The 12,810-nt window shown below is 33.4% G+C and overlaps 1 protein-coding gene across 3 annotated transcripts; it reads left to right on the top strand.

Annotated features, from left to right (window-relative positions):
* The first annotated feature begins 1,836 nt into the window (after positions 1-1,836).
* LOC111384165 (triose phosphate/phosphate translocator, non-green plastid, chloroplastic-like) lies at positions 1,837-6,485 on the top strand. 3 transcript variants are annotated; one of them, XM_023008416.1, is made up of 9 exons: positions 1,837-2,419; positions 3,527-3,649; positions 3,824-3,976; positions 4,330-4,415; positions 4,579-4,663; positions 4,912-5,031; positions 5,366-5,434; positions 6,086-6,215; positions 6,309-6,485. In XM_023008416.1, exons 1-9 carry the CDS (start codon positions 2,072-2,074, stop codon positions 6,383-6,385), a joined length of 1,191 nt encoding a protein of 396 aa, XP_022864184.1. In that variant the 5' UTR covers positions 1,837-2,071; the 3' UTR covers positions 6,386-6,485. The 3 variants fall into 3 exon arrangements, with proteins under 3 accessions (XP_022864184.1, XP_022864186.1, XP_022864185.1); XM_023008418.1 differs by having other exon boundaries at positions 2,285-2,379; XM_023008417.1 differs by lacking the exon at positions 1,837-2,419 and adding an exon at positions 2,426-3,243.
* The last annotated feature ends 6,325 nt before the right edge of the window (positions 6,486-12,810 follow it).

Raw genomic sequence — 12,810 nt, 5'->3', positions numbered from 1 at the left:
AGTATTTATATTGTTACATGTGAAATGACAGTCCTTAGATGAGGTGGCACGTGGCCTCATCTCCTTTATTCAAACATCCAATTCTAGGTATTATCCTTGACTTGCTAGTTTGCTGCGCATTTATTGCTAATGCAGAACCCCGATGCTAGTGATAAGACTTGACATATGTATTCATGATAAACGTTCCATCAATCATTCAAACAAGTCTTTATATAGAAGATCTCTTGGGAGAGGTGATCATGAAAGACGTTCCTCCATGGTTCGGAGGCTTCTACCGCTCATGTAATACTTCCGCTTTAGGACTTCGGCTATCTTTGCAGGCCTCAGTAGATGGGCCTCGCATGAAGGGCTTCGACCATGCATGCCACCTTGACTAGAGTGCCACGTGACTCGGATTGAGTGGGCCATAGGCCCAAGTAGGTTGGCCAAGTATGACAAGACGTAACATTTTCAACATTTTGCAAAATTAAAAATAACAAATTAAACACATCCTTACTATTTATCAAGTTTTTGAAATTCTTATTGTATTAAGAATTTTAAAATTATTCCAATATCGATTAATTGACCAACGAATGAAAGATTTTTACTACATTATGTATTCATATAAAATTATTAATATTACTAAATTAAGATAAAATTTTCTATAGAAAAAAAAATTCTCCTTCCTTTGTTTCCAATCGACATTTGTCCAAATTTGACTAAATTATGCAAAGTTGGTTAATAATGGGACCAAATACATTGGTATAAGGGGACCATAAAAATTTCTATAATGAGACAATTAATACCTTTGACTAAAATTTGTAAAGTTGGTAAATAGTGACATCAAACCTTGAATGTGTGACCAAAGTGCACACACATTTTTAACGTTAACCCTTCTTCAGACATATACCCTCGCACGTTACTTTTCGATTTTATTTACGTATCAAAATTACATGTCGAGAAATTTTCGGTTCTTCTAACAAATTTTGTTTAAAGGGACGTCTCTTTTGAGAAGCGTCTAATTACAAACTATTAGAATACCATCTTTGGAGACGTAAAGTCTTATGTAGTAACAATTTGTTTTCAAGGCAAAGGCAATTTACTTGATATTAGGATAGCACATCTCTATTTTTTACAACCCTTGAGAAAATTTGTGAAGCAAAATCCTTAAATAAACAAACATTTTGTCCCTTCATCTAATCTAATTTCTCAAAAAATGGTATACCTCGCTCTTTGTGTTTCTGAGAAGAGGATTCGTTCTGTTCTTGATTTTAAAATTATAATCTAAAAAGAGGAGAGTTAAATTTCTTGTTCGAAAAGCCACTCTAGTAGAGGGAGCACGGTATCGATAACGGATAGGGAGATGGAAAATAAGAGCTTTGGGGACATGTGTCCCTCTTATTGGCAAGGTGCGTGCGACCTTGTTTGAGAAGAATTAATTTGAAAAATAATGACAAATTAAAAAACAATAGAGGTGTAATTGATATTATTTTAAGCTTCCGTTTGATCCCCATTACGTGGAAAAATTAATGAGAGAAATAGTGTTTTTTTGAAAAATGAGTGGTTGAAAAAGAATGAAAATTTTTTACGTGTAATATTATTTTATGGAAAATTGTATGATTGAAAATAAAAGAGAGAAAAATGAAATGTAATAAAATTTAATATCACGGGGCTCAAACAGGGCTAAGATATAAGATTCTTTTTTATTTTTATTATATCTCCAGCTTTTAATCCTTCATGAACCTGGACATACTGTACAGTCAGTTACAGCAAACGTTCAGACCCACACCCTACGCCTACCTTACCCCCTCTCCACCGTCCCACGCCCCAAAATATATACATACACTATACATATGAATATGTATGTGTATATTTGACTAGACCCACGAACATTCGTTCTTTGAGAATCCAAGTTTGCCAGTATATCCCTCCTTTGCATCTCTGATTCATGTAGGAAAACTGTTCGCTGATATACACTTCAAACACCGCCTGCCACCACGTCCACGGCGGCGCCAGTGTCCCAACGCCTCCCAAAACCCCCATATATACGTACATAATCTGTTTATCTCTTCGTTTTCTTGATCTCTGCAAAATGCAAAGCCCCACAATTTCATATTCCCCTTCCATTTCTGTATCCACAAAACACCAAAAGTTCCAATCTTATTCTCTCTACAGATTTAATTTTTCCACATCAAGAAAACTCTGTTTTATTAATGACTCCTCTTTGAACCCGGTTGATTGTTCTGCAAGACTAAAGGGGTGGTTTCTGGGCTCTCGTAGACCCTCAAAGCAAGTTTCGGTTCGGGCCATCTCAGTTCCGGAGAGCCCGGATGCAAGTGAGAGCCCGAAATCCAGCAGTGCTAGGGATACTTTGGTGCTGGGAACACTTTTCGGGCTTTGGTACTTGTTTAATGTCTATTTCAATATCTACGACAAACAGGTTGTTATTTTTTTTTTTTTTCTGGAAGACAACAGACTTTGTCTCTACAAGCCTTTTGGCTTTGGGGCTATTCAGTGAATCATTATGCATACATACTCTCCATTGTGATTGGGCCCCAACATGGATTTAATCTGACAATTTCCTGTAAAGAAAGGTGTCGGGTGCCTGTTTGACAACAATTATTTAAAAACTTTTTTTTTCTTTACTTATCATTTTCAATCACAAATTTGCCAATAAAATATGTAGTATATATATCCAAAACATTTCATACTTTTAAACCACACATTCTCCTAAAAATAATTATTCAAAACAATTTTTTTCCTATTGTCAAACAGGGGCTTAATGATGCAGCAAAAAAGGCTTGTGGGGGAAGTCTTTAATCTTGTTCATGCTTTCTATATATCTGATTATGCATGCATCTTTGTTCTTGTGAGATGTTAAGAAAAGATTTTGTTTTTTGTTTTAGACTGTGAGTTAGTATTTATTTATATAAATTTAATCATCACTCCGAACTGTGCAGCACGAATTCATTTTTTCTTTAAATTTGTATCGAGTGTACAATGTTTTTATGAAAGAGAGACGGAAGACTTGAAACCATATATCTTATTCTTTGATACTATGTTAACCCTAACTTGGTATGAATTGTCAAGTTTTATAGCTCACCCTCTCTTGCTTGTGCTTCTTCTTCCCTCTTGAGTTGCAAAGCTTAAGCCGTTAGAGTTGCCATATTTATTTAAATTTGATCTGAACTACTCATTGTGCAGCTGGGATTCATTTTTTCATGAAAGTTGTCATGTGTACAATGTTTCTATAAATGAGTGATGGTAAGAATTGAGTCCATATACTTTGTCCAGCTTTGATATATGTTAGCCGTAGTAGGTGAAAACTTTAACTGTTAGAGATGCCATATATATTTATTGAAATTTGATCTTCAACACTATGATAGCCAGAAAATATCGGCACCATAGAATTCAATGTCGGAATCGAAATCAGACGTGATTTTATTAAATTTCAAATGGGAAAGGTGTTGAATTCCATTCTTACAAGCTTACTGTGTATCTCAACTCTCAACTATTGACACGGGAGGTATGGTGCTAATTTGAACAGGTTCTTGAAGTTTTTCCATATCCATTGACAATCACTTTAGTTCAATTGGCTGTTGGGACTCTCCTCGTTATTTTCATGTGGATATTCAATCTTTACAAGCGGCCAAAACTCAGTAGTCGCCAGGTACTCAATACAATGCTGGAATGCTATGAGCAGTGGATACTTATTTTACTGAACATGATTTTCATAGTTACTTTTTACTTACAAACTTGCTTCTCTAGAAAGTAAGTCTTAATTTACTTTATAGAAAGGTAATTTTTTCATACAAATACTGATCTTGAATTTGTTGATTGACAGCTTGCTACAATTCTTCCTTTGGCAGTGATGCACACTTTAGGCCACCTTTTCACCAATATGAGTCTTGGAAAAGTTTCTGTTTCGTTCACTCACACAATCAAAGCTACAGAGCCGTTCTTCTCTGTTGTCCTCTCAGCTATGTTTATTGGAGAGGTGCGGTATCCATATAATTTCATTTTACACATACAAAATTTCTTCATAATGTTTCTAATAGTTCATACACGATGACATGGTAAATAATCACCCCGCAAAACAGCCATAATCTATTTATTTTTTCACTTTCTTAAAATTGATAACTTTATAGCCGTGATGATTGACATATATATTTTTGCTGTATCGAAGAAACTATTCTTATTTTGTTTCAACAGCATGAGTTTTTCTCCTCGTAACAAGTTATTTAACCAGTAAATGAATTTATATGGATCCTTTTTTTCTTCGGTAACTTATAAAAGGGATTTTCTATTTCTGAAAAATTAATGGCGTTCTGGTGTCTTCTCTTTGGTCAGTTTCCTACAATATGGGTTGTTTCTTCCCTTCTACCAATTGTTGGTGGAGTGGTTTTGGCATCAATGACTGAGGCCTCTTTCAACTGGTAAGAAGCTTCAAGAATATGCTGCCCTTTTTACCTGATCTTTTGACTTACTTATTTCAGCAAACATGATTTTTTAAAGATACCATTTCCTTATTAACAAAACGTTCTCTAGAGAGTAAGTATTAACTTTTACGATATGCAACCCGTTCTCACTCTGTTCAAGGGCTGGCTTTTGGAGTGCAATGGCCTCAAATCTGACAAATCAATCTCGCAATGTCCTTAGCAAGAAGTTTATGGCTAACAAAGAGGTATACTTTACGGCCAAAAGTTGTTTGTTAATCAGAATTGCGAGCAATTTCTTATAATCTTTGCCGAATCTTTGATTTTAATCCTATCAAAAGAATTTGGGGAAAAAACAAAAAGTGGTTCTTTTGTGATGTTTGTTTCGAAAGAACTGAAAAGAGAAAGAAAGAACGAACGAAAAGTAGGAGCTTATTTTCCAAATAGCTTTTATTTTTCAGAATTGGTGCATCAGTTTCAGTTTGTTTTCATGCAGGACTCTTTGGACAATATTACACTTTTCTCGTTAATTACAATTATGTCGTTCATCTTGCTTGCTCCTGCTGCTATTTTTATTGAAGGAGTCAAATTTACCCCTTCATTCCTTCAGAGTACTGTAAGTAAACTTCAAGAGCAGAAATGATAGTTGGATACGTTACATTTTTTGTCCTTCGAATCAAAACGGTATTTTCCCCCAAAATCATTTCAACCACACATTTTATGAGACCATAACTTTTTCCTACTTTTTAAGCACACATTCTCTAAAAAATCATTTTCACTTATAAAAATCTCTCATAAACGGTCTCTTATTTTCCAAGTAACCCTATCTTTACTGAGAAAACAAGTAACTTATTTTCATCTTTGATCAATTTATTTAGTTTAAAATCTGCTTATAACTTATTTGGTGGAAGAGTAATAATGGGGACAGAAATTTTGTTGTTCCTTGCCAGGGATTGAATGTCAGAGAAATTTACATTAGGTCTCTTATTGCTGCTCTCTGCTTCCATGCATATCAGCAGGTATGCATTGCAGATTTTTTTTCCTTCTTTGATCATACCGTACTATACTTAAAAAGTACACTTCACCAAACAAACCATTCAAAATGTCCATTAACGTGCAAGCCATATTAAAATTTTCAACTAGACTTGAACTCAAGATCTTTGCCTGAATGTCACAGTCCAACATATCAGTTGAACACACCCCTTCACTTGGAGTCTGAATCCATTTTTTTTATTAAGGACCCAATACTTCCACAATTTTCATAAATGGGTGGTGTTGAGACTTGATTTCAAGATCTTCGTCTGCACTGATACCATATTGAACCTCCTCGTCAAACTATATCTTAACGTCTTCAAGTTTTTCTGTCTGTGTTGGAAATATTTCAGGACTCTTCCAAAGAGCTTCTTTCTTTGGTTTTTCTAGAACATATCATGGGATTTGAAGCTTAATCTGTTATTATAGCGCTTTTATGTCTTTAGCTTTTAGTCAATTCCCCAGCAATGTAGCTCAGCACAATAAAGAACGATCTTGATTTTCAATGTTCATGATTTCTCTTGACATTCCCAGAATTCCTGATTTAGTACATAATTTGATAAAAGTTGATAGAAAAAGGATCACAATTACATGCCTTGGTTTCATAATGCGATTGCTGATAAGAGTTTGTTGTGCAGATTGCTTACATGATATTGCAGCGCGTTTCTCCTGTTACTCATTCTGTGGGCAACTGTGTGAAGCGAGTAGTTGTGATTGTGAGCTCTGTACTCTTCTTCCGCACACCAGTTTCACTTATTAACACTCTGGGTATAGCTTTTACTTCAAATTTCAGTAAACTTCTAAGATGAAATGAAATCAAATCAATCTCGACCATTGTTTTTATTTTGTTCTTGGGTGCAGGTACTGGGATAGCCCTCGCAGGAGTTTTTCTATATTCAAGAGCAAAGCGCATTAAACTGAAGCCTAAAACAGCTTGAAGATCTCGTGTCTAAGAAATTTTCTTGGTTACTAGTGTCACTAGATCAGAAAGCTTTGTCATTAACTTTTGTTATATCAACACAAATTTTTCTTTCCTTATTTTTTTGTTTTTTGGATGGTTAGCTACTACTAGTTTATGCGTGGGGATTGAGTTAAAAAGGCAAGTCAAACTAAACATTAGTTTAAGAAGACCAACATCTAAGGTTTTTGATTAAAAGGCCTAAAGTTATTAAGCATGGAAAGTTCAATTTGTAAAGGACTAAAATGCCCTTATAACGATATTGAAATCGTTCATGAAATACAAAACGACACCTATATCGTTCATCGTGGGCTAGCATAGCTGACTATCGTGCAAATCCGGGAAGGTCCTGCTCCGCAATTCGCTCGAAAGAGAGGGGGGCTTGCCATCCGACCCGCTTCCCCCTTCGGACTGCGAGCTTTCTATCTCACTTGTTTGCTAGCTTGCAACTGCTGTTACGGGCACTGAAACCAACTCGCCTGCAATCTCGTACTAAACTTCGGTATTATAAACACATTGTTTAATTGATTTGCGTAACGACATTGAAATCGTTCTTAAAGCACAACAACGATGTGTATGTTGTTTCGATATAAAATACACATTGCTTAACTACTTAAGAGGCTTAGGCGCACAACATGAAATAAGTAAACAACATTCATGTTGTTTTAGTACAATTTTCAAAAAGAGCCAAAGAGGATACATGTTTATATTGAAACAATTCGAATGTGAAAGACAATTATGGAATCACAAATATTTTCGTAGCTTCGTTTGAGTGAGATTGAACCTGCTCGATGGCCTATTTTTATCGTCGTATGTACGACTGGCGTATGGCGGTTGGTCATGGATGGTCGAATCATCATTTTTAAGCATAATGATATAATTGTCGTTGCAAGTGAAAAGAAACGATACCAATGTTGTTATAGTTATTACTTGAACTGAAACGATTTTGAACTTGTCAAATTTATAATGAAACGATATGGACGACGTTACGTTATATCGTGATTTGGTACATAACGATATCCATATCGTTTCATTATAAATTTGACTAATTTGAACTCGTTGCAGTTCAAATAAGAACTAAAACGACCTATACATTTTTTCTTCGAAAATAAAACGATATTCATATTTTTATATCTAAAAACGATGAATCGATAGTCCACGATCACCAGACATATATAAAATGATCGAAATAGATAATTAAGTGGGTTCGATCTCACTCGAAAGAAACTATGGGAACATTTGTGTTCCAATGATTATATAAGACCTTTGAACTACTCTGGCAAAAAATATCGTCGTTCGCTCTTTCTAAGCTATTCGATTGGTATCAGCCCATTTGATGACCTCTTTTGATCGTTCTATGTATGTTGAAGGCACGACGAGTGATCGTGGACGGTCGAATAATTGTTTTTAGTCAAAATGATATCATTATCGTTTTATATGAAAAGAAACGATATCTATATCATTGTAATTGTAATTTGAAATGAAACGATTTCAAATTCGTCAAATTTGTATTAAAACGATATGAATATTATTACTTTACTTGTGATTTTGATACATAACGATATCATTATCGTTTCAGCACAAGTTTGACGACCTTGATATCGTTTTAGTTTTAATCATAACTAAAACTACATATATATCGTTTCAGTTAAAGTAAAACGACAATTATATCGTTTCTGGTAAAAACAACAATTCGACTGTCCACGACCACCAGACATGCATCTGACATATGTTAGATGATCAAAATAGGCAATCAAGTGGGTTTGATCTCATTTGAAATAAACTATGGGAACATTTGTGATCCCATGATTACATAACACCTTTGAACTATTCCGACAAAAAGTATCTTCGTTAGTTCTTTCTAAGTCATTTGAGTGGTATCAACCCATTTGATGACCTTTTTTGATCATCCCACTTATGTTGAAGGCACGACGGGTGCCTGTGGACGGTTGAATCATTGTTTTTAGCTAGAATGATACGATTATCGTTTTATATGAAAAAAAAAAGATACCTATATCGATGTAATCGTGATTAGTATTGAAACGATTTCAAATTCGTCAAATTTGTACTAAAACGATATGAATATCATTACTTTACTTGTGATTTTGATACATAAAGATATCATTATCGTTTCAGTATAAGTTCGATGACCTTGATATCATTTTAGTTTAAATCATAACTAAAACTACATATATATCGTTTCAATTAAAGTAAAACGAAAATTATATCGTTTTTGCTAAAAACAACGATTCGACTATCCACGACCACCAGAAATGCTTCTGACATATTTAAGATGATTAAAATAGGCAATCAAGTGGGTTCAATTTCATTTGAAAGAAACTATGGGAACATTTGTGTTCCTATGATTGCATACCCACCACCTTCGAATTATTCCTACAGAAAGTATCTTCGTTCGCTCTTTCTAATTCATTCGAGTGGTATTAACCCACTTGATAACCTCTTTTTATTGTCCCACGTATGTTGAAGGCACGACGGGTGCCCGTGGACAGTCGAATCGTTGTTTTTAACCAGAACGATACCGTTATCGTTTTATATGAAAAGAAACAATATCTATATAGTTGTAATTGTGATTTTTATTGAAACCATTTCCAATTCATCAAATTTATACTAAAACGATATGAATGTCGTTACTTTACTTGTGATTTTAATGCATAACGATATCATTATCGTTTCAGTATAAGTTCGACAACGTTGATGCCGTTTTAGTTTAAATCATAACTTAAACTACATTTTTATCGTTTCAGTTAAAGTAAAATGACAATTATATCGTTTCTGCTAAAAACAACGATTCGACCATTCACAACCACCAAACATGGATTTGTCATATGTAGGATGATCAAAATAGGTAATTCGATCTCACTCAAAAGAAATTATGGGAACATTTACATGTCCCATGATTGTATTCTACCTTCAAGCTATTTCGACGAAAAGTATCTTCGTTCGCTCTTTTTAAGCCCGCTTTATGACCTTTTTTGATCATCCTACGTATGTTGAAGGTATGATGGATGGTCGTGGACGGTCGAATCGTTATTATTAGCTAGAACGATATAATTATCGTTTTGTATGAAAAGAAACAATATCTATATTGTTGTAATTGTGATTTGTATTGAAACGATTTCAAATTCGTCAAATTTGTATTAAAACGATTTGAATGTCGTTACAGATTCCAATCAACATATATTATTTTGTTAAACTTAAAATTAACATTCAACCATTGCCATAGTGGTTAAACTTTCAATATTTTAACTAAAGGTCAGAGGTTCAAATTCATTCCTTATAGAGTTAATTTTGGTAAATATTTTTAAAAATAAAAATATTGCTCCATTAATTGGGTGCAAAAGGATTCGAACTTGAGACTTCCTAATTCCTATGGATAAATGTAAGCTTTCACCAACTAAGCTACAAGAAGAGTTTGAAAATAAAACAATTACCAGTTATATAATCTAAAAATATTGTCTATCATCAACAAAAAAAAAAAAAAAATTGTTTCCGACACGCAGATCCTTCATACCCACCATTGTCGCACACCACCATTACTGCAACTGCCAATTTTAATAGCATAAATACTCACTTTGTTCAACCTAATAGCCCCAAACCCACCGCCACTTTAAAACTCTGCACAATCTTTGGCCTAAGAAGAAGAAAGAGAAAATATTGTTTTTAACTTGAATGAGAAGTATTTGGGAATTTGAAGGAGAAGAATATTTAATTTTGCAATTGTAAATTTGGAGAAGAAAGGTTTCTGTGGGGGATGAAGGAGAAGATGCCAAAAATCCTTCATTTATTTGGTTATAAAGAAAAGGGTAAAATAAGTATTTGATACTTTAAAATAATTAAGTTGTCTTATTTTTTTAAAGAATTTGGTCAAAGGCCATTTAGACAAAATGACATTAAGGGGGTGGTTATTCCAACTCATTTCCCCTTTATGCGTCCAAAACTGTGCATAGTTTCAAACTTTATTATTATAACTAGTCTTTGACACGTGCGTTGCAGGAGTTTTGTATTTATTGTATTTTTATTAGCTTCAAAATTGTAGATTTTTTACTTATAAGTAACTTCTTACATTTTACAAATATTTTTTGTCTGTATTTTTATTTGTTAATAATTTCTTACATAAAAGTGATTGTTGAAAATAAAATAGTGATAGCAAAAAATATCAACAAATAAAAATATTACTAATAAACAAATTCAAAGAAAAAAATTAGTCTCCATGCTTGGAAATCTCAATCCTCCATAATACGGAGGCTTGATCTCTTCATAACAAGAGACTTGATCTCTCATAACAAGCCTTCGTATTACGGAAGAAAATCCTCCGTGATACGGAGGTTTGATCTCATGGATAGATCAAGTCTCCATAATAAATATGGAGAGATTCCTTTGATATATATATTTTTATTTAAATGATATTTTATTTATAGATCATCTATTTAACATATAAGTTAATATTTAATTTTAAAAATTAAATATATTTAAATATTTACTCCAAATTTTTAAGTTAATATATTGTTAAGTTACAAGTAATTTTTACAATTATAATTTTTTTTTAACTTTTAAATAACTTTAAGCGAATTTTTTTTACATATATTTATGGAATTCACACTTTTGCTCTTGAATTAACCCCCTCAATAAATTATCATTTAAACGGTTCGTAAAAATTTTTTTAAGAATATTAAAAAAAATTAAGTTGATTAAATGAAATTAAATTATTGTACTGAGAGTCAATGAAGGAAAAAGAAAATAAAAAAGTGCACGTTGGAGCCTCCATAATTATGGAGGCTCATGCTTGAGCCTCCCATGGAGGCCTCCAGAATTCTGGAGGCTGAAGCAGGAGCCTCCGTTTAACGAAGGCATTATGGACATAATACCTCCGTTAAACGGAGGCTCATGCTTGAACCTCTATAACATTACTTTATTAAAAAAAATTTTTATAAAAACATATTACTTTATAAAAATTAATTTTCACGATAAAAATGAAATGGTAATAAAAACTTATTTTTCAAAAAATAAATATATTCATTTGCTAACATGTTTGGTCTTCATTTTTTAAAATTTATTTTTCTTTAAACATATTTTCAATCATATATTTATGGAATTCACACTTTCGCTCTTGAATTAGTGTGGAGAAATAAAGAGGCATGACTGTAGCGTGTAAAAATGGAGAAAGAGTAAAGAGAGCTCTATGACATAATCCTTCACGCCGCGTAAATTGAGGAAAAGCAACAACGTCACTGTATCAAACACATAAGATAAACGACGTTGTTGCTTTCTCTCAATAAAAAAAAAGTTACAGTGAGACAAAATGGAAGAATCTACTGTTCTTTCTAAAGTAGTGAAACATTGCCCTTTTTATATAGTAGTGATAATAAAATCAGAATCTTCTTGGACTTGAAAAATCATGTATTGGGTGAGGTCTCTGGGAAAGATTGTTGCCTCCGTAATTCAAGGAATTTGAGAAGAAGATGTGAACTTCGGAATCTACAGACCTTAATTATTCATGGCAATTTTAGTTTTTATCCACAATCGTTGTCATTTTCTTCCACTACCAGAAATATGAAAGTTGTTGTGATAAAGTCATGTCCTGATAGAGAGTTTTTCCACGGTCCCTCTAGAGTGAGGGAAAATTCTACATTGTTTCTAAAAATTCTCAAAACTTTTCACTATAATTGATTGCAGTTGTACGCAGGGAATGCTTAATAAAAAATCCCGATTTTAAAAAATTTAGAATCAGCCATTCTTGCTGTGCTTATTCTCGTAAACCTGGTTGGAATGGAGGAATCATTGGTCAAGAAAAACCACCGTAATTCCGCTCGTGCGCCGATTCCATTATTCTTGGGGAAGGGGTAGCAGCATCGTCGTACGTTAGCATACTTTCTTAGGACATCAGAAAAAACCTGAAAGCATATCATTCTATCCATATAGTGCATGTCAGATTATACTCTCATTCATCTACTATTCTTTTTCCAAGCTAAGCAATTACATTATTCACGGCATTTTAACCAGTGGTTCTGGTTCGGTTTCAGAATTTTCATGGAATTGAATAATTTCATTGACAAAATACTTGAAGTTTAATGGGTACTTCCAACCGTTGAAATACGAGGACTGATTCACCCCTAGTCTTAGTGTTGCGAATCTTATCTCACCCTTAGGCATTCACCCTAGGAGGAAATACCTTCCAATAGCCTAAAAATAATGACAATTTGTAAGATTAGACTAAGAAATGAAAACATTTGAAAAATAGTCTTCAAACAATAATCTTTCTAAAAATACCCATTATAGAGAAATTGCAACCAAAGTCACTATAATGTATAAAACCCTTCAAATAGGTCCTCAAGAAAATATAGACCAAAAATCTTTAATTAATTTAAACCCAAATATTATAGAAAA

The sequence above is a fragment of the Olea europaea genome, unplaced genomic scaffold (assembly GCF_002742605.1).
Source record: "Olea europaea var. sylvestris unplaced genomic scaffold, O_europaea_v1 scaffold2860, whole genome shotgun sequence".
NCBI classification, from domain to species: domain Eukaryota; kingdom Viridiplantae; phylum Streptophyta; class Magnoliopsida; order Lamiales; family Oleaceae; genus Olea; species Olea europaea.
This window is presented reverse-complemented; position numbering and strand designations above follow the sequence as displayed.